Genomic DNA, 21,611 nt, shown 5'->3' on the forward strand with positions numbered 1-21,611 from the left:
GCCAGCGAGCCAACAACACAGGCACCTAGAGTTGCTCATTGAAACCTGCCAGAGGGATCCAGAGCAAGCGGTTTCTTAGCGGGATCTTCCCCTCAAAGCAGACCAGAATAGTCCTGCCTGTCCCGGCGCCTGAGGACAGGCTGGTATCTGGTGAGCATGGGCTGCCAGGCAGGGTCCAGTGGAATTGCTTTTGGGGAACAAGGTCTGTTTGCAGCGGATTTTACTCTGGGCCAATAAAAGATTCACTGGGCTTCATTCCAGCCTCCCTCCCCCACTTTCTCCAGCTCAGTACAGCATTTCCCACAGCTTGGCTGGCGCCATCTTGGCCTCGCCCTATGGGAGGGATGAAGGTAATAGGGGCGTTAGTACTCTCATAACCGGGTGGAGAGAGGAGATGACCCCATCTCTAGGAATTTTGAGTGAAACAATAGAACTCTACAGGGGGGAAATATACTCCACAGGAAGCAGGATAGCTCAGTGGTTTGAGCATTGGCCTGCTAAACCCAGGGCTGAGAGTTCAATCCTTGAGGGGGCCACTTAGGGAGCTGGGGCAAAATCAGTACTTGGTCCTGCTAGTGAAGGCAGGGGGCTGGACTCGATGACCTTTAGGTCCCTCCCAGTTCTAGGAGATAGGATCTCTCCATTAATTTAATTTAAAAAAATTTAATCGGTGAAAAGCTCGGGCAGGGAGCCAAGGAGCCCCAGAGAAAGGTGGTCAGTGTTTTTTTTACATTCTTTAGTGCTTCTGCACAAGGGCAAATGGCAGGAAGTTGAGTGGCTGCACAGGAAGGATTTGGGGAACAGACTGGTGGCTGCTGTGAGTTCAGTGACCGCATGTGCATTACCTAGCTACGACTCCTGACGCAAATTCATCTCCGTTATTACACCCGCACCCCCAGCACTGTGCCTTCACCCTCCCAGCGAAGAACCCACGTCCCGGCAACTTCCATCCTCTGCGACCCAGGGTGTTTGTCTTGTAGACTAAGGCCCTTGGGGTAGGAACTGGTTTTTCTCTCCCTCTTCACCGTGCTGAGCACAACGTCTGCTCTGACAAATGAACAGGAACCACAGTACGGCTCCCACAGCACTGGGGAGAGCTTAAGGGGATATTTAACCAAACATTAGGAGCTTAGAGCCTGATCCACATTTGGCTTTGAAATATCAGATGCCCGGTGCTGCCAGCTGCAACACGAAGTTCAGTGCAGACTCTGGGTGGATGTGGGTCAGGAATGCAGCGAGCTGGGGGGATTTACGTGATGAATTCCACTTCTTCACCGTCAGAGCGAAGCACCCTCTGGGCTTTTGATCCTAACGTCCCTGTGTGTGTCAGCTCTCTGGACTGGACACGCGCTGCAGAAACGGCCCATTCGGTGAGAAACACCTTACCAGGCAGGAAAGGAACCTGTTAACAAGCATGGGCTACAGACGGCATTTATGTTTATCTTTTACCTGTAACCTTCTGTTGCCAAACCCTCCCACTTGCTTTTATTTAAATCTTTAGCCCAAGCTTTGGGAAATGCACGTCTAGTTGGGTTGACCGTAGCCCCGCCTAAGTGCCTTGTGCTAAGGAGGGTGCTGAACTGAGGCGAAAACACAAAGCTGAGCTGCACTGCTTCCATGGAGACAGCGGACCAGTGCACACTGCGGGTGTCCCGGAAGACAGGGGACGAGGCCCGCGGGTGTAACAACGTGGGGTGTGTAACGTGGTAGTCTGCAGGGGGAAAGAGCGAGCTCGCGGAGCGCCTGTGCTGCCAGCAGCCGGAGGCTGGGGAGCGGTTCTCCTGGTGGGCAGACAGGGCTCCCTCCTGCTGTGAGCATGGGACAGCGATTCACAATAGGCACCTTGGGTACGTTGAAAAAAATGCTATATGTGGGGCCAGCTAGGAGAGGACCGTCCTGGGGAGAAGCCAAGCATCTGCCCCAGGGAGCCTGGGGACCAAGTCACCTCCTGGCACCAATGAACCATCTGACTCCACACACAAAGTCCGCACGAGCCAAGGTCAAAAGAACGTTCACGGTGGCCCTTTATTAGCAATAAATCCCCCAAGAAGAGCAGGAACTCCACTGCACAGTGACGAGACCATCCACAGCCCGTCCGTCTGCGCTTCTCTAGGCCAGGCGGACTACGCCCCACATCCAACACCCAACGCACAGACACAGCAGGGGAAGGCACCCCCCCATTCACCCCAGCAGTGGTTCTCAACCTGCACCCCCTCAGCACACAGCTGTGGCCCACGTGACATCCCCAGGGCCATACAGGTAGTATATTGGCTGCAGCCCACAATGGTAAATAGCTTGAGAACCACTGCACCCCAGCAAGCATCCTCACAAACGCATTCTGGGGCAGGCCCTGCAGCTCTCAAGCCTTAAACCAAGGTGTCTCCTTTGCTTTCAGACCAGGAGACAGACCCTCCGCCTGCCCGCAGCAAGCTCCAAGCTGCACACCCCTTTGGCACAGTGCAAGTCCTGTATTAACAAGGGTCCCAGCTCTGCTATCCTCACAGGGGAGACAGTCACTGCCAAATGCAGCTGGAACCGCTGCCTGGCTCCCACACCGTGTTCGAGCCTCAGGAAGGTGAATGGCTTTAGAAACTGCAGCCGATTGTCTTCGTGGACGCTGAGCACTCCGCTTCCTTCCCTTAGCGCCTCTGCCGCCCACTTGGGAAGTGATTTGAAGTTTGGTTCCCCTCCTCCTCTAGGCCCCAGCCCTGCTCCATTGACGTGAATGGGAGTTCGGCCATTGGCTTAAGCAGTAGCTGGATCAGGCCCCCAGTGCAGAAGCAGCCAATACACCTGTGCAGCGCTTCTGGGGGCAGCTGTGGCAAGGAGCTCTCGGCCGGTTCTGCAGATCCACAGCCTTCATCTAAGCACCCAAGAGCCACGAACTTTCAGCCCCAGAACAGCCGAGGTCAGCTAGAAATGCGGCCAGCTCCCCCGGACCTCAGCCCTGCCCCCCGCGGTCACAGGACAGTCGGCTCCTACGGGGGAGGCAGCATGGAGCAATTGCATTGCATCTACTGACTACTTGTTTCTTTCACCAGGGTGCAGAGGAGCAGAAACAGGCAGGCGTCCCATCGTGGCTCAGGACCAGGTGACCATGAACTGCTCCCCCATTGGCAGAGAGAGCGGGATAACCAGGATCTGAGGAGACAAAGGGGAGCTCCCTGTCAGCGACAACACAACATCACAGCCTCCGGGGGCGGGGTGGCTGGTAACAGCTTGTTTGGGGACCTGCTCTCCATCCGCAACAACTGCACCAGGGCAATGTGAATACCCTCTGCCCCCAGGAGGGCACACCCCGAACACTGCCTTGGGGGAGAATCCTGGAGATGCACTATCTATGGGCGCAGGGGGTGTAATCGTCCTATAGAGTTCTAGAGAACGCGCCCTGTGGCACACTTCCAGCCCCTAGAGAAGGCATCTCATTCGCTGCCGAGATCTTCAAAGTGATTCCCAGAGAACCCTTGCTCTCATCCCCCTCAGCTCTCGAGGCCCCCTGTGACGAACTGGGACTGTTCTTAATGTGTTCTTTGAATGCTGAGTGAGGAGTATTGACCTGGGAAGGTTGCAGGGGAGTTTTGCTGGGACTGTCTCCATTGGGGATGGGAGACTTTCCTTGAGGGAAGATACCTGAGCACATAACATGAGAACCATGAGGGGGGTTGGAGGCCAGGTGACACCTCTGCCCGGGAAACTGGACAAAGGCTGGGGGAGGAGCCAGAGCGAGGCTGAGTAAGACGGCTGGAGGGAGTTTCAGTTTGGAGCTGGCTGGGAAAATGGAGGGGAGCCCAGATGGGCTCTGGCCTCCCAACGGGGCTCTGGCCTCTCTTTCCCGCGCCCCCCCCCCCCCCCAAGATGGACCTAACTGAGGGGGTCCTCTTGTCTGTACCGGCAAGACCTGTCTTGGACTGTGTTCCTGTCGTCTAATAAACCTTCTGCTTTGCTGGCTGGCTGAGAGTCATGGTGGATCGCAGGAAGCCGGGGGTGTAGGGCCTTGTCTCCCCCACACTCCGACAACCCCCCCACAAGGATCCCCACATCCCATCACTTCCACAGCAAACAGCAGCAGCAAGGGTGACCCCCAGTAATGACACAGCATCAAGACCGATTCTGCCACATGCTCCCTGGGATCTCCACGTCTCCTCCACCCTTTCCAGACCCCTCCCCTCCCACCGAGACTCCCGGGATTCAGAGCTGGAGGGGCCCTAGATTGTTCTATTCCCCTGAGCTTTGTTCAGGCCACTTTTAAAGAACTCTCCCCCACTGCACCCTCAGAATCCAGGCTGACCTCGCTCCTTGTCCCTCTCCCCCCAGCAGCAGCTCCAGCGCCAGCTGCCAGAGCAGGTGCTGCTCTGAGAGTGCTCTCCCGGTCCCCCAGCCAGAGCAGGCAGCCTCCCCTTTCCAAGGACAGGAACGAGACGTCTATTTTGCAGCCCTCAGAATAAGCACAAGAGCAACGAGGCAGGAAGCGCAGGTGTCTTTACCTTGGTGTCTGCGTTGTAGGAGAAATCGGAGACAGGGATGCCGTTAGCTAGAACCCTCTGGGGCGGGCCGGGGACACCCAGCACGGTCACCTCCTGCAGCAACAACCCGTCCACCTGGCTGTTCACCCGCACCAGCTCACTCAGCAGCGCACCCTGCAACAGAAGGGAGAGTTTGTCCCCCCAGGTACGGTCTCCAAGCCAGCTGACATTCCCCCCACAGCCAGGCTGGCTTGTACCGGGACTCCCTCCCCATCTGACGCTACAGCAAAGTTCTGAGGTGGAGCTGGTGGGTCTCCTGCCCAGGTGTCAGCGTGACATCAAACCCAGGCCAATTTCCCTGGAGAGTCAGGCAGGAGGAGCATGCCCTGATCTGTGCTATGTCACTCAGCAGGCTCCGCCTTCTTCTGGGCACAGACCCTCCTGGGGGAGGGAGGGAGGCCCACACCCAGCCCGAGAGGGAGGGATGGTCTCAGCAGCTACGCCATACGAGATCTCGCACTGGGGTAACATTGCTCCGTTCCCCCCATCACACAGTTTGTGGCCCTGCCCCAGGGCCAGACACCTCGTACACAAGATACCCTATTTATACGGCTTGCTGTAGGGGGCCTCATTCTCCAGGACGGGGACATCCCAGGGCACAGGGACAAGCCAAGCAGAAGGAGGCTCTATCACCAGGTACTTTCCAGGCGTCTCACTAACCTGTGGTGCTGGCCAGAAATGGAAGCCAGGGTCTGAAGTAGCCACATCCACAGAGCCTGCCTCCGGCTGTGGGAAAATCCCAGACCCGAGTCCAGCCTCAGCGGCTTCCTTTGATTTTTCTAGTCTGCAGGGCACAGCCAGCACCGCCGGGCACCGACTGTTCTGGGCTCTGCAGCCATTAGGGAGTGGCAGAGTCCTTCATCAGAGTGAGGAGACAGGCCGTGCCCACGTCCCTGCTGTGCCATTCAACAGCTGCCTTGCCAGGACAGCCAGGGAGACTCAGCACCCGGGTCGGGGAGAGGGGACCAGCAAGTGCACTCGCTCTCTGGGAAAACTCGAGAGAAACCACCTTCTGCTTGGCTGTGCCGAGTGCTTCGGAAGGGACGGCCCCTGCTGGGAACAGCCCCCCCCCCCCCTTTCCAGGTACAGCTGGGAGGCGCCAACTCTCCTGAACTATCATCTCGTTTGCCCAGGAGACTCGACTGCAGCACCTCGTGCAGAAAGCACAGCTCCCAGCAGGCAAGCCAAGGCTCAGGATTTAGCACTTCATGGTTGGGCTTCAGTCTCAGCAGGCCGCACCTCTGCGGTACCCCCCAGGAGGCCCTGGAAAGCTCCCTGGTTCTCGCTAGCAGCAGGGCACCATCCGCATCCCCCAGCACAGGGCAGACGTCACTCTTCGCATCCCTCCCCGCCAGACTCACGTTCGTGGCCAGGAAGAGGATTTGAGTGTAGTCGCCCTTCTCAAACGTCAGCAGGCTCTCACCGTCATCCCAGAACAGGTCGCCTCTGGCAACCCCAGCCACGGTCAGGGCCACTACCAGGGCCATGCCCTTCTTCCGGCTCTCGGTGGTCGTGAGGCCAGGCTCCTAGGGAGATGCAGCCAGCAGTTAGAGGGGTTCCCAGGGATGGCCTCAAGCAGCTGCCGGCCGGGTCCCGGATATAAATGGTCCATCTCCTGCCAGTCACCCCTAGGTGGGGGGTCCCTCACTGCCTGACCCCAACGCACCCAACTCTCCAGACGGGGCTAGTGTAGCAACAGCCCCCGTTTATAACAGGCACTTCGGGACTCCCAGCCTAAGGAAGCAGGGCAGGTCCTGAAGGTCAGGGCCAATGTACTTAGCAATTTGGTAGGCAGGAGGTCCTTGGGGCATGACCCGAACTGCATCCCCTCCTACGAACCCCCGGCATTGCCCCTCCGGAGTTCAGAGCTGCAACCTCAGAAAGCAGAAACGCCCTGGAGGGAACGGCCAATGAGGGGGGTGCTGCTCACCAGCAGGATGGGCGCCCAGTCCTGAAACCATGACACACTGGTCAGGATGGGTGTCACTAAGAAGCCGAATCCCTCAGCGCGGCTGACTGCCCGAGGGCGAACCTGCGGGCTGACACACCCTGCCCAGGGCAGCAGGCACAGCCCACGCAGCAAGAACCGATCGAATCGCATTCCTGGCCCATTTAGCAACTCACGCTTGTGCAGGGAACTCAAATCTGTGTTTGCACAGCTTATCCTGCAACCTGCAGCGTGTCACGTGGCTGACACGAAGCAGCGTCTCTACCCGGAGCTGGCGCCAGGCTAAGCAGCTGACATGCCCTTTCCTCGGGGGACATTTTAGAAGCTGGCACTGGGTAGTCACGTCATATCGCTGAGTGTGCCAGGTGCCCTGAATAACTTCCATTTTCCCCACGCTGGTACTAACAAGCAGTGTGACAGCAAATGGCCCCGAACAGCATTCCCGGGCCAGAGCCCACTGTCCCGTCAATTCAAAGGAAAGCCCGGGGGACACTCTGTCCCCAGTCTGGAACCTCTTGCAGATGCCCGGTCTTTTGTCCTCCATCTTCCATCGCTTCTCTTAGCCCCAGTTACACTCAGGCCTCGTGCACTCTGCCACCATGGAATCAGTGCCAGACCCTAAGCTTTCAATTCAAAGTTAGATGTTTCTAGCCTTCGTGGTTGCAAAGAGTTTTGGAAATGTGAAACAGAAAGCCTGAGTGAAGACAGATTGAAACCACAGCTGAGAGTTGTTAGCTGCCTCATTCATCTCAACAAGGTGTTGACTCTGAAACCTAAGGATGACTGCCATGCAAAAGCTTAACTATTTCATTAAGGCTCATTTTAGCAAGAAAGCCTTGGATATTTTTGCCTCACTGCCTTTTATGATACTAAATAATTCCTCCCTTTTCTCCCTTCCATTTCTTGCATGCTGGGATATATAGCAGGACTCCTCAGATTTAACTCTTAACCTTCTCATAAGAATCCCTCCACCTGTCAGGCCCTTTCTCTGACACCATTCTGATCCCTCATCTTCTGCAAACATCCCCAGCCCTGCAGTTCATAAGCTGACTGACGCTCGAAGCTGCGTGCACCGTCACCAGAAAACCTCAGACACAAGGTGCAAACAGGTGATGGAAGTCACACCACCTGTGACTGGTGCCTCAGCGAAGGGATTGGGGAACCGGGATTACGCTGGAGGGGGAAATGGTTACTTGTGCCACATGGCAATGGTTCAGAAGAGACTCACTTGCAGAGGTAGGATGTGTCCTGCCCGCACATGGACGTTAATGGTGTCCAGTGGAGCTGGTAAAAGGACCCATTGGCCCTTGCTGTGGATGACGGAGCCCTGAAGAGCAACAGATAGAGAGAGGAAGTCATTACACCCCATGGCACAGCTCATCAGCTAAGCCCAATCAAGCCAAACATCAGAGGCCTTGCGAACGCTATGAACAGGGAGGTACTTGGCATTCATGTGGGGATGGAGGTTCCCGGGAAGCCAGCAGCATGCAGGGAAAGCCAGGCCCAGCAGGAACTGCACTAACAGACACCTTCTGGGATGTGCTGGGGGAGCTGCGCAGTTAGGAACGGAGGGAGACGAGACCAGACCGGAGTTAGCTTACAGCGACGGCGACACACCCAGCTGTTTGCTGGTGGAAGGCCAAGAACCCACGTTATTCCAAAGAGCACTGGCTCTACCGCGTACTTACTGCCATCAGGTTATACCAAGTCTCTATGGGGAAGTAGCCGCTGACATTGGTCTTCCCTGCCTCTAGCACTGGCGTGATGAGGAGCCCTGCTCCCCACATGAACTGGCGGTCAACACTCAGGGTGTTCGGGTCTGTGGGAAACCTGCAGAATGGATCCGGGTGAAGCATGTATTCTAACACCGAGTACACTGCAACTTCAAAGCCCATCCCCCCCCCCGCCCAGGCATCTCCTGCTGGGGGACGACGACGACTGGAACAGTGGCAGCTGTGCTACGCCAACCCATGCACTGGACTGAATAGTGGCATGTGCCAATCCCCGTGCCATACCCCTGGCCCCCGATCAGACACCCAGACAAACCCATCCTCCCTGCTGTGGGCCCAGTAGGCTGCTCACTCCAGGAAGAGGGGTCGTGCTACCGTCTCCCCCGCAGAGTGGGCCTTGTGGAAGAGGGTGTAGAGATACGGCAGCAGCGAGTATCGCAGGACGAGGGCCTTCCTCATGGCCTCCTGGGCTGCAGGGCTGAAGGCGTACGGCTCCTGGGGCTACGAGAGAGGAGGAGTCCAGCTGAGAAACTAGGAGGGTGCAGGCAGATCCCACTGTAAGGATCAGGCCTTGTCCTGTAGCCATATTGTAAAGCCCAAGGCCTTTGTCTGCAGCCATGTTAGGAGAGCCGCAGCCATGAGCGGAGAAGCAGGAAGTCACACCCTCACATTCCACCTAAATTACATTAAAACACTGTCAGATCAGGCTGTTAGGAAGGAAATCCTGTCCCAATAGCACCTACTATCACCAGATACAGAAACAGAGCTTAAGGTGGTTAAAGAAAACTCAGTTTGACAGCATCTAAATCACTTATCAATAGTTGTGGTTGTGAAATCCTCATTTCTTTATTGTTTTGTCCCCTCTATCTATGGTTTTTCTGTATGGTCGGTCTGCTTCTTTGATTGTTTCTGTCGGTTACATAATTAATTTTGCTAGGTGTAAATTAATTAAGGTGCTGGGGTAGGATTGGTTAGAGAATTTTGTTAGGATTGGTTAGTAAAATTGTAGTAAAATGATTGGTTAAGGTACAGCTAAGCAAGACTCAAGTTTCACTATATAAACTGGGGTCCAAAAGGAAGTTCTTGGGAACTTCCAAGATCAGGACACAGCCCAGGATCAGAGCTGCCAAACCTCAGCATCCTGCTAGCACCATGCAGAAGCAGGAGTCCCCGGACGACTTGATCCTGACTGGCCAGCAGGCCAAAGCTCATCTGCCTTATTGGGAGTGGTGAGCATTGTGCATGTAGCGTGTGCAGTCTGGTTTGGTAATGGTTAATAAAGAGAGGTTTAGTAGAAGAATACTGTGTAAGGCTCTTTCACTGGTAAAAGATCCTGCAAACCCACAGAGCGTAAGGTTACCCCCTGAGCCCCAGGAACAGGGTAGGGGGGGTGCCCTAGAGCATAAGGTTACACCCTGAGCCCCAGGAACAGGGTAGGGGGGGTGCCACTAGAGAGCGCGAGTAACAGAGAATTTTGTGCAGGTAACAAGGGGCAGAGGCCCGTGTTGCCCAGTGGTCCGAGTGCGGAATCGAGGCCCAGGAGAGGGGCAGGGCCTCAAAGGTCACAGCACGTCAGTGACCAGGCCGGCAGCGGAACCCAGATCTCCTGAGTCCCAGTCCTGAGATCAGCATCAGTCCCCATTGGCTTCCCAACATTTAATGTGAGACTAGCATGGAAACACTCTGTGGAGGAGCCCTTCCGGGCGCCTTATCCAACAGAGCAGCCACACAGGGCAGCCACACAGGGCACAGCCCTGCACCCCATCTTTCCAGGTCTCCTTTCGGCCACACACATCACACACCTTGCCACGACTCGGTTCTGTCCCCCTCCCTGGTCACACACACACACACCCCCGCCCCCACCCACACACACACACACACACACTCCTCCAGCTCCCCGGAATCACCACTGGCTGAGAAGAAAGAACCGGGTTTTGCCAGAGGAGTTGAGCTTGGCCATGAGATTCCCTCCGGCGCTCCCCGCACAGGCCCCGGGCTCCTGCCTGCCCTCACCTTGCTGCCGTGGTCGTTGTGGTTCCGCATGAAGGGATAGAAGGCGCCCAGCTGGGTCCAGCGTACGCACAGCTCCTCAGAGGTGTCACCCAGAAAGCCGCAGATGTCCGCCCCGACCAGCGGCACCCCGTACAGGTTGAAAAGCAGCACCTCTGGGAAAGGGGGGACAAAGCCTCTGAAGCATGGAGAAGAACGCCGTGATCCCGGGCAGGCTGGAGGGGACTGGTGCAAATGCCCATCACTCCCCCTTCCCACAGGGGGACAGAACCAGAGATGACACATGTGGTTGTGGCACATCAGCTATGGGAATTGGCTGCTCTCAGCCACCATGCAGCTCTCCCAGCTGCCAGTCTATTAACCCAAGGAAGATCAACAGTGGGAACTGCCCATCTTGCTGGTCTGATGGTGGGGCTGCTGGGGAGAGACCCACCGTCCCAGGAAGGGGTGAGGGGAAGACAGAGAAGGAGATGGAGAAGCTGCAGACAGGGCCCCAAGCTCACGGCTCTAGCAGAAGGTTGTGTCACAGGAGACAACATTCTGGGTCTCCGGGCTGGCTGCCTCTGGCACGAGACACATCATGGGGCAGAGGGAGAGATGAGGATTATTGGGGGGCCCAGAGTTAGGAGAGGAACTGGCAATACTGAGTAGTTCCTCTCCTCCCTGCAGCCTCAGAGGAAAAACCTTTCATCAGGCAAATTCCCCTGCAGCCGGGTTCTCTGCATACAGCCCCAGTCCACCATGCCCAGAGGGTATCCATCATACACATCCTCTCGCTGACCCAGCTCTGGGATACACAGCTCCTTCCACATCCTCCTTCCCTGAACAAGATAGAGGGGATCCACCACGCTCTCCAAAGGGGCACATCACATCATGGCCTGGGAGGAGCTGGGATGGCCAGGGCCCCTTTAACCCCATCTCCTCCCTGGCTCTGGGAACACATCCTGCTTGTGAGAGCCCTCGGTGAGCTCGACCCTTGCTACGTTAGCACCAAATCCACAGGGCATGTCCCAGCCGCTCCGCCACGCGTCCCTGGGGCAGGCTGCCCAGTTCAATGGGAGCAGAGTGAATGGAGCAGGGACAACACCCCTGACCGGGAGTGCGAGGGGAAGGAGTAAGGACAGCAGCAGATCCCAGAGAGGGGAGGTTCTCGGGCGCACATCAGTGCTCGGAAATCCCAGTGACCAGTGCAGATTGATGAACCCAGGCAGCCAAGACCCTGTAGTCTAGGAGACAGGCTTCCCCTGGGACTTACCTCTGCAACTGAGCTCTGCTGTGGCAGGTGATTTCACCACATGCCCATCCCTGCCTAAACGGAAGGGAGCTGCTCGAAGGGTGCTCTCAGCCAGAGACCTCGGCTTGGCCTCACTTATTCTCTTGGCCTGACACAGTCCCATCTGCCGAGCCCCAGGGCATGTCACAAGTCCCCTCCATTTCCCCCAGCCTTCCTGGGGCAGGCAGGCCGATGGCAGGGGGTGGTGTGGGGGGGTTATGCTTTGGAGTGGTGCGCCCTGCGGAGGTTTACTGGGCATAGATGACTGCACCTGAAATGCAGCAGGAAGGCACCTAGAGATTGGTGCTAGGCAACATCAAGTTATTAAATGACTGCCGAGCTCCCTGCACAGGGCAGGAGGAGCAGGGGCTCCCGGACGCTGTCAGGGGGTTAGCGGACACGGCGGGGAAGGGAAGGGGCCTAGAGGGATCAGGGCAGGGCTGTGGCACAAGACACCTGAACAGTGACGGCGATACCTGGGATAGAGTAATACAGCTGCTCCCAGCTGCTCCGGACGTCCCCAGTCCAGTGGCCAGCGAAGCGGCCGTGACCCGCAAAGGTTGACCGCGAGATCACGAAAGGACGCTTCCCTCGCACCCTCACCAGCGCACTTGGGGAAAGGAAACAGATGAGTCAGGCCAGCAGCAGGAGTCTCCCAGCTCAGCACAAGCATCTGTCCCCTCCCAGCACCCAGCGCGGCTCAGCCGGCGGGGGACAGGGATTCGGCCACCTACAGCACAAGCCCCTGCCAATGGGGCAAACTTGAGACCCACCAAGGCAGACGCCCTGTGTAGGGCGTGCAATGGACTCACCTCTTATAAACCTGCCCAAGCCCCGTGGAACCCCGGGGTGCAGGCAAATGGCGCAGCTGCTTGCCAACAGCTCTCAGCCTAACACATTGGAGCCAGCCTTACCCAGGGCAGGGGATGCTGGCCAGGGGAACCCTTTGCAAGCTGGGCCCTTGGCGCTCCCTTCTGTCCATCTCAGGAACTCAGCTGACAGCTCCCCAGCCCTGTAGGAGGGCACAGCCTGAGCCCGCTGGCTCCAGCGGACGCACGTCAGCTCAGAGACAGCCAACGCTCTTCTCCACGGGCCACCGGCTCTGGGACTCAGGAGATCGAGTTGCACAGCACCCGAGAGGCTTGAAGCAGTTAACATGTCCCCCTAGTGTTGGCAACTCAGAGTGCACAGGACATTTCTGGGCCTGTCATGCCAGGGGAGCAGAGGGGCTTGGGCAGATCTCAAGGCAGGGCAGGCTGCGGGGGAAGCAGATCAGCAGAAAACCTGCACAGTTAAAACGAGGACTTCAGACACTGGGGGAAACTCTCCCAATAAATGGACCAGGAGGCCAGAGGGCTGGGAACAGCTCCTGCCATACCTCCACCCATCCGGCCTCCTGCCACACAAGGCCAGAGCAATGGGCCACAGGCCAGGAGTGGCCGGCAGCTAATGCTGCCGTGGGATGGGGAAGCACCCATAATGCATCTGGCCACTTGCACAAAGCTGCAGTGAAGCGTCTCTCCTGGGCCAGCTGGGGGCACATCACGGCTGGCTGCCACAGCTTCCAGTCAGTGAAAGGCCGCCGCTCGAACCAGTCGCACCTGCAGTCAGCCCTGCAGCAGCAGCCCCGGGAGCCCCCCGCCCCGAGGTCTCCCACGGGCTGGCCCCCAGCACGGAGCAGATTCCTAGGAGCCAACCTGCCGCCCGCCCGCCCGCCGCATTGTCCCCGCTTCAGGAGCCTGCGGTCAGTGCCAGACGTACTCGTGGGAAGCGACGGCCTCCGTCAGCCCGTACAGACTGTGGAGGTTGTAGTGCGAGGACAGGTACTGCTGGCTGGAGGCACAGATGGTCCCTGCCCGCAGGCTGCCCCCCAGGACACCTGCAAGGAGAGAGGGAACGGATGAGTCACAGGGCTCCAGGCAGCCTGGCCGGAGCAGCCCTGCGCCTGCAGGGAACACACCCTGGCGGGCTGAGCACGAGTCCTCAGCCCCCACGCCGCTTCAGGGGTGCCAGCACCGTGCGGCCTCAGGCCCAGGGGGCTCCTGGCAACTTCTGAGGGCAGCTGAAGGCTTCTCTGGCGCCCCGTTCTCCTGCAGATGGGCACGTCGCCAGCAGGGAAAGGGGAATTGACCGTCAGCACTCCTAGGGCTACAGCGGCGCTTTTGCAATGACTGCCCCAGGTCTCTGGGCTCAGCCTCCAGCTGCCTGAGCCGAGAGAACAGGAACCAGCCTGGACTCTGCGAGTCTCCCAGCTCAGCCTCCCCGAGACCCGAACCAGGTTTGCGTCACCGTGCAGCCTCCAGCTCCTTCCCTGCTCTTCTGCAAGGGACGCCCGCGTCTCCTTCACACACAGGCTTGGTGCAGCGCCGGAGAGCGGTGGGCTGCGTACTCGGACTCCTCCAGGACGTTAGTTCGATGGCAAGGTCAGCTGCTGCTGGGGTGCAGGGACTCCAGGCTCTCTTGCCCCCGCATTTGCCAGCAGAAGGCTCTTTGCCCGCAGTTCCTTACCTGGCACATAGGGTGGGTTTTCCAGTTTGTTGTTTGGGCAGCCGTCCAAGGAGCCCGCCACGAAGTTGGATGGCTCGTTCATGTCCTGGCAAGAGAAGGGACTCTCGTCTCTGGACCAGGATGCTGGCAGACGTGCAGGGAATCAGAAGTATTGTGGATCCAGCACCACACACCCCCACCCTCCCCCAGGGCTCTGGCTCCAAATCCCCAACCTGCTCCAGGTGCCCTGGGTCCCAGCAGGGCCGAGAGAGGGAAGCCACTCACAATCCACATGCCGTCGAAGGGCACCTGGTCATGAAACTCCTGCACCATGTCGTGCCACCACCGCTGAGTCTCTGGGTTAGTGAAGTCTGGGAAGACGGTCGGGCCAGGCCATACCTGGGAGGCAAAGGAAGAAGCAATTGAGGGGGCTCAGTTACTCACCCTCCAACCCTATCTCACCCCACGTTCCTGGACTCGGACACCACTGGAGCCACACTTGTCAGCATGACTCTGGTCATCTAGACAGTCTCCAGCCCTCTCCCTCTCTGCTCACTGACTGCTGCCCTCAGTGCCCCATGCACATGCTAAGGAGAGTGGAACGGGCTGTGGGGCAGGGTCAAGGGCCTCCAGGGATGGCAGGGGACACGTTCCATGAGTTCTGAGAGAGACTCCTCCTCCCTGGGGAAGAAGGTCTCTGCTTTGGCTGGGGACACTGGGAGGTGGCCAGGGCTCCACTCAACCCAGAACACAGACTGGGAGGTTTGACACCAGTGGGACATGGGCTCTGGGCTTTAACATCTTCATCCACCCCCCGGAGATCCCCTGGTTTCAACGCCGACATTGACTCATCTCCCGCTCCAGGCCCAGGACTCACTTTCCCAACCAGAGGCTGCCCTGTCGCATTTCGGATGAACACCCCTCGCTTCAGCCCATCGTCGTAGGGTTTGTAGCTGCCGGGGGGCCCCGAGCTGCTGATTGCTGGATCCTGATGGGGAAGAAACGTGAGCAGCTAATGGATCGGTGAGAAGGGGAATGAGAGAAACATCACGCTCTCGGAGAGAGACGAATGCGATTCCCCAGAGCCTGTGCGTCGGTCCCCAGGCGGAACCCAACCCTTGGTTACTGCACAGCACCGCCGAAGGGCGAGACAGGCGCTGGTGAGCAGAAGGCCCGGACGGAGCCTGAGGACATGGTGCAAACTGAACTCAAGGAACTGCTGAGCAGCAGGTTTCAGGGAGGTTACCAAGTTCTTTGCTTTACCAGGGTCACTGCGTGACTCACATGCCGCAAGCGAAGCACAACCCACGTTCCCATCGTCTGCTTTCCTTGCCTCGGCCTGGTCTTCAGAAACAGGATCAGACCAACAACTGAAGCTAACTCCTGCCAGCTACAACCACCCTCCACACACCCCGGGCACTCCGTGCCATGGACCAGAACAAGCAGCAAGGGAAATGGACTCTCAACAGGGCATGGGGAGAAGAAGGGGTATTTCAGAGCTGGTTTACTCCACGTTCTGAGGTTCCACTGGTCCCCTCTACAGGGGCATTCAACCATCCCCAAAAATCGTGTGTTGGTGACGCACCAGCCTGAGCCCTGTCAGCCAAACCCAAGTCACCACTCGGGCTGCGGCACCTTTGATTCCCAAATCCCCACAACTGAAGGGGAAGGTGGCAAAGGGAAGACACGGTGTGACGGGGCAAAGAGCAGAGTCCTGGGGCCAACCATCCAGAGGTGAGAGAACAGGGGGCTGGCGTTCAGGGCTTCACTTACCACGATCATGACGTACCTCCGGCCGCTTCGGTGGAACTCCCGCACCATGTCTGGATAGTCCTTGAAGTTGTTCTTGTTGAAGGTGAAGTCTCTCTTGGCGTCTGTATAATCTAGGTCGTTCCATTGCACATCCTGCAAAGGCCGAGACCCCAGTGTCAGAGAGGGACTGGGACGAGCCCCAGCCACACACCGCCTGGCAACCCACCCACCATGGCCACTCGGCGGCGTCGCCCTACTCCCCACCCCCTTGCTGTCTGGCTCAGCACCTGCCTTGAGCTGGCTCGTTTCATGGCTCCACAGCAAGAGGTGCTGCTGCCGGGGGACGCAGCCTGTCCCAGAAGAGAACCAGACCTACCAAGGGGAACCGTGCTGCTGTCATGTTCTTCACAGCCTGCCGGGTCGCAGCGGTGGAGGAGTAGCCCCAGCGGCACAAGTGGAATCCCAGGCCCCAGTAGGGGGGCATGAACGGGTACCCTGGAAGTTAGGAGGAAGCAGATTTGAGAGTAGCCCAGATATGTGGAAACTGATTAAACCCAATTCACTCGGCAGCCTCTGCTCCTGCTACCCTGAGAGCAGGGTCCTGACTGACGGCCACCCACTGGCACCTGCCTCCACCCACAGCAAGCAGCAGAAGGGACACAGTGGCCTTCAGAGCCAGTGATGTGGGCCCTTGCCCTCCCCAGCGTGCTCAGGGGAACAGCTGTCGGGATGGAGCTGGACTTTGCTTTAGAAGCCGAGGCCCCAGCATGGACAGTCCTGATGCACTGGGCAAAGGAGGCAGCAAACTGTTTACCAGCTGTGAAGCCGCTCGTGCCCTGCACAGGCTGCCCAGCCCAGCCAGGAGACTCGCAGCTCTACTGTTCGCTCCCAACAAAAGCAGCATCAGGGCAAGGCCCAGTTCCTCTCCCAGAGGCTAGAGGAGCAGGAAGGCGGCTCCTCCCAACACCCTACCGATGACATCCAGGTACTGCCGGACCACACTCTTGGGGTCAGGGCCCAGGAAGACGTAGAAATCCAGAATGCCGCCTGTTGTTCTCCACGTCAGGGCCGGGCTCGGCTGCAGCACCACATCTGCAAGGCAAACACGAGCAAGCTGGCTGAGAACACAGCCCGGGAGCATCGGTCCAGCCACGTCCAACAACAGGTGCCTTCCCCCCACAACCACGAAAGCTGCCGAGACCAGCAGCCAACCACACGTGGAGCAACTCCCACAAGTCTCCTGGATGTCTCTGCTCATCCGCACGAGCCGTGGGCAGGTGTAATGACACAGGAGGAAATGCAGTCCCTGAATCCAAGCCGCTGACCTCAAACCCCTCTGGGGGCTTGTTAGCCGGCCGGCTTCCCCCAAGCCGTTCACAGTAAAGGCAGGAGTGGCTGGTAGCAAGGCACGTACCCATGGCGTTGCTGTTCAGCAGGAAGACTCCATGGGCCAAGCCTCCATCCTCCATCACCAGGTAGAACGGGTGAGAGCCATAGAGATTGACGTGAGGCTAACGTACAGCAGAGCGTATAGTGTCAGTGATACTCGGGCAATGCAGCAGCCGGCCCAGCCTCCCGGGCACACAGCTGGGTAGCTTCACATCCCCGATTTTCAGGGCTCACGTGCTGGGCAGTCACATCGTGGTGACAAAGTCAGGGCACCAGTGCTGGGAGCTCCCATGGCGCCAGCCACACATCCTGCCCTTGGATTCTTGCTGCTCTTCAGTAGCAGGCCGCAATGGGGATTTATAGAAAGCCGAGCGAGCGCTCTGTGCGGACGCGGCTCGTTCCCCTACAGCCCCAAACCCTCCCTGCTGGCTATAAAACACGCTCTTAGCCCTGGCAGCAGGGTGAGACTCAGGGAGCGTGTGACACGCGGGACGGTCCCCAGGCTCCCTATTGTACACAGCTGGGTTGCTGGTAGGTGGCACAGAGAAGTGAGCTTGCCCAGGGAGAGATCCCCCGAGGGACTGGAACCAGGGGCCCCCAACCGGCTGTGAGAAGCATTAGGCTGATGGGGCCAAGCTCACCTGCATTTGCAGGAGAAGAGACACTCCTGAGTGTCTGAGAGCTGAATCCAGGGACCCTAAACCCTAACAGTGGGAACAAGAGCACCAGCATCCCACTGCCAGGCTGGGCGCCAAGCGCTATCCCACAGAGCTCAGGCTTGAGAGAAACTTAAAAAAATGTAACATTCATTTGAGAGTAAGAGACCTGGAAGTGGGGTCGAGAGAAACGCATGGAGCTGACAGCCCATATTAACACTGCAGGGACACTCACAATGGGCCTCCGGCCTTCCTGCCAGGCCCTGCATGCGAAGCTGAGTCATTACTAAGCAGGACTTACCGTGGGCGCCATGTCCCGATTCCAAAGGGTGACTTTGGTCCAATTGACGTTGAGGGCGAGTGAGGTCAGGTGCTCCCCCAAGCCAGAGATGAAATGGGAAGGCAGGGAGGTGGAGATCTGGAGGAACTGGTCAGCAAAGAAAAGGGGAGCAACTGTGGTGTTCAACCTGCCAAAGAGAAAGGGAGACTCCCTGAAGGCAGACAGCAAATCCCACAGGGAGCTGACCTAGGGAGGCTTGCTTAGAAGCAGCTCTTCCACCCAGACAGACCTTCAAGCCGCCACATGCTAGACACCAGGCAGAGGAAGGAGCCTCTAAGCCGGGGAAACGGCAGCTACTCGGGAAAGGAGAAAACTGAAGCTTCCAGCTGGAATCGGGTGTGATCACAGGCAGTGCAGTCATTTCCCCAGCTGTGAATTGGACAGGGGGAGCAGCAAAGGAGTGGGGAGCCAGGGCCCCAAACCCCAGCTGAGGCCTAGAACCACTGCCTCATCCCGGGCAAGGCATTGAGTCACCTGGTGCCTTGGTCAATACAAGCGATGGATTCAGGTACGATGAAAACAGGAAACTCACTGACAGCAAGATGCTGCCTCTGCTTCCATCACTTCATACTGGCACCTGGTCCACAAAACCCAGAGAGCTGCCCTGTGGGCCAGTTCCTGATGCCAGTGGAACCGCTTCTTCCCAGGGCAGCTGTGGGATAAGAGGCAGGTACGGCTGCAGCTGCCTTTCTGTCTCTTGCAGGAGAGTAAGTCAGGTGAGGTAGCGACAACACAAAGCCAAGGACCAGGTGTCCCGGGGGTGCAACGAGAAGGTTACTCTGATTATAGCTGGGCAGTAATGACACTTCCCACTTGTAGCTCCATCCCCACCTTTGGGGGTGGCTGGGCCCAGGCTCCGGAAGGGGGTGGGTCAGAGGGGAATATTTTGTTACAGGAGGGTGGAAGCACTTACAGAACCTGCCCGCTGGATTCCCTGAAGACCATCAGGCCAAAGGGGTCAGCTGAGAACTGCACGCGGTACAGTTTAGAGGCGATTTGGCCTCTCGCTTTTGGGGTTTCAAGTGGCACTTCATAGCGTTTGTTTGCTGGATCCCTGAGCTGTAAGAAAGGGAGAGACCGAGAGAGCTTCACAGACTGGAGCAAGTGACAATTCATTATAGTAAACTATGGGATTGACCCAATGGCTTGTAGGCGACCAGTCACCCCGAAGGGCAGAAAACCCAGCTCCGAGAACTGCTCAGCAAGGGAAGTAATGCTTATGGACTCTGGGCAGAAACTCACTGTTCTGCGCACACCCCTCACCCAGCACCACAGCTAGTGTCTCTTGCAGCCTGAGCCCCATTGTGGCTGGCTAAAGCACCTACTGACCGTGAAGTGGAGCCTGCCCTCCGTCTCAAACACCACATCCAGCCGCAGAACCATTATGTCTTCTGGGAAGAAGGTGGGCACAGTACGGGTCAGGCGGGCAGTGTAACCTGTCTGGGTGGCACTCAGGTTCTCCACCTTGTAACTGGGGTAGCTGGTTGGGAAGAAACACCAGGGCTGCCAAATCGCAGGGCCCCTAGAGGAAACCGGGACGTAGCAGCAGCCACGAGCCTCACACTCTGCTCTGGAGAGAAGCTTCTCAGGTGCACAGTCAAACCGGCTGTCTGGAGAGCGGTCACAGCGCAAGGGCCCTGACGCAGCAGCCCCTGGGCTCTCCAGGTGCCCTGCCCACCTCCGATACCACGTCCGCCCTTCTCCATTAGCGCTACTGGATCGGTGGGTTGTCTCTGGCCCCGGGGGATCTCCGAGGCTCGCGGCAGCCACAATGACTTCATGGACATTGAAGATGGTGTGTAGGGCAACTGTTGCGAGCAGAGCAGCAATACTGATGACAGACACCTGCAGCACAGTGCAGGAAGCCTGGCAGCTGGGGAAATTCTCTGCCTGCTTCAGTCTCACTGGGGGCATTGCGGGGCTGGTGAGCAAGTGCCCCTCCAGCACAGGAAAGCCTGTCCAGGCAGCCAGCTAGATGGAGACAGGGAGAAGCCCACGGTCAGATTTTACACATGAAGGTCTAGTGGGAGCCTCCGAGTGAACAGAATAATCAAGCGCCACCACATCTTCACACAGTCAACCTGTGGAACTCCTTGCCTGAGGAGGTTGTGAAGGCTAGGACTATAACAGCATTTAAAAGAGAACTGGATAAATTCGTGGAGGCTAAGTCCATTAATGGCTATTAGCCAGGCTGGGTAAGGAAGAGTGACCCTAGACTCTGTCTGTCAGAGGGTGGAGATGGATGGCAGGAGAGAGATCACTTGATCATTACCTGTTAGGTTCACTCCCTTTGGGGCACCTGGCATTGGCCACTGTCGGCAGACAGGATACTGGGCTAGATGGACCTTTGGTCTGACCTGGTACGGCCGTTCTTATGCTCTTATGATGCCAAGGGCCCCCGCACCAGGGGTCTCTGCCCCAAGTGCACCGGGAGGCAAAACGGCCCCGTGCCGGCAGGCGAGGGAAGACCAATGGAGGCGCCCCCCGCCCCACCCCACCCCTGAGCCCCCCCATCCCTGGCAGTGGGGGAGGGGAAGATGTCCCCGCTCCCCTGCCCCGAGCCCGGCTGGGCGGGGGGGGGGACCCCGCTTCCCACAGCCCCGTACCTGGGTCCGCTCCCAGCTGCAGGACGGGGACGGGACCGGAGCGCCCCTGCGGTCACGTGAGCAGCCAGTCAGCTGGTCCCCGGCCACGAGTCACATGACGGGGTGGCCCCGGCGCGCCAATGGGACGGGCTGGCTCCGCCCCGCCGGCCCGGGCGGTCTCACGGCGGGGGCGGGGCCTTGCCCCCGCCGCCCGGCTCGCGCTGATGACACGCAAGTCACATACCCCCGTGACCTCGCTGCCCCGGGTTCCCACGCGCGGCGCTCAAGAGCACGTTATCAAAGGCGGCGGGCCGCATCATCCACAGGGTGCAAGTGGGGAAACTGAGGCCCAGAGCGGTAGTGATTTCTGCACAGCCAAGCAGCAAGTCACTAAAACAAACACAACACCGTGCCAAGGAGATGCCAAGCAACCCATTGCAATGAAATGAAAGGGAAATCTGAAATGGCTGAAGATGCAGGGTTCATTGCCTCTCTTTCCTAGACAGGATTATGAAAGAAGCAGCAGTTAAACACAAGTCCAGTCCGCTTAGAAAAATGTGCATTTCCCCGCTGATGTCCCTCTGCTTATTCTGATCGGCAGAGGCCATACCTCACTGTTTCACCCTGTCATAAACTCCCTAATTTAGGGGCACTACCACTAAGCAAAGCCATGTGGATTTGGTTTTGCAACTGGAGCTCTTAAGTGACGTGCTCACACTGATGGGAAAGGCTGTTGGCAATTCACTAAAGAACAGTATTCTGTATAGAAGGGAAGTATGAACAAGATTAGAGGATTTTCCACGTCATTCAGGAATGTCTTTCTAGGCCCTGTCTGCACGCATCTTCCCTTTCCAGCAGCATTCATATTCCATCTTCAACTTTGATGCAGCTCAAACCTGGTGAGCTGCCCAGATTTGG

The 21,611-nt window shown here is 57.9% G+C and overlaps 1 protein-coding gene across 5 annotated transcripts; it reads right to left on the reverse strand.

The window, feature by feature from the left end:
- Window positions 1-2,007: 2,007 nt before the first annotated feature.
- Window positions 2,008-20,854, reverse strand: GAA (alpha glucosidase). Of its 5 annotated transcripts, none has more exons than XM_005283000.4 (20): window positions 20,715-20,854; window positions 19,438-20,079; window positions 19,022-19,167; window positions 18,070-18,235; window positions 17,138-17,234; window positions 16,696-16,815; window positions 16,100-16,218; window positions 15,745-15,876; window positions 14,849-14,959; window positions 14,257-14,370; window positions 13,993-14,077; window positions 13,246-13,363; window positions 11,961-12,094; window positions 10,215-10,366; window positions 8,554-8,702; window positions 8,160-8,301; window positions 7,700-7,798; window positions 5,885-6,049; window positions 4,485-4,637; window positions 2,008-3,141 (listed from the first exon to the last, which is right to left on the reverse strand). In XM_005283000.4, the coding sequence occupies exons 2-20, from the start codon at window positions 20,020-20,022 to the stop codon at window positions 3,082-3,084; spliced, it is 2,847 nt and encodes a 948-aa protein (XP_005283057.2). In that variant the 5' UTR covers window positions 20,023-20,079; window positions 20,715-20,854; the 3' UTR covers window positions 2,008-3,081. The 5 variants fall into 5 exon arrangements, 4 of the variants coding, with proteins under 4 accessions (XP_005283057.2, XP_042696867.2, XP_065419856.1 ...); XM_042840933.2 differs by lacking the exon at window positions 20,715-20,854 and adding an exon at window positions 20,381-20,500; XR_010591939.1 differs by lacking the exon at window positions 8,160-8,301.
- Window positions 20,855-21,611: the final 757 nt, after the last annotated feature.

The sequence above is a fragment of the Chrysemys picta genome, chromosome 12 (genome assembly GCF_011386835.1).
Source record: "Chrysemys picta bellii isolate R12L10 chromosome 12, ASM1138683v2, whole genome shotgun sequence".
Lineage (NCBI taxonomy): Eukaryota > Metazoa > Chordata > Testudines > Emydidae > Chrysemys > Chrysemys picta.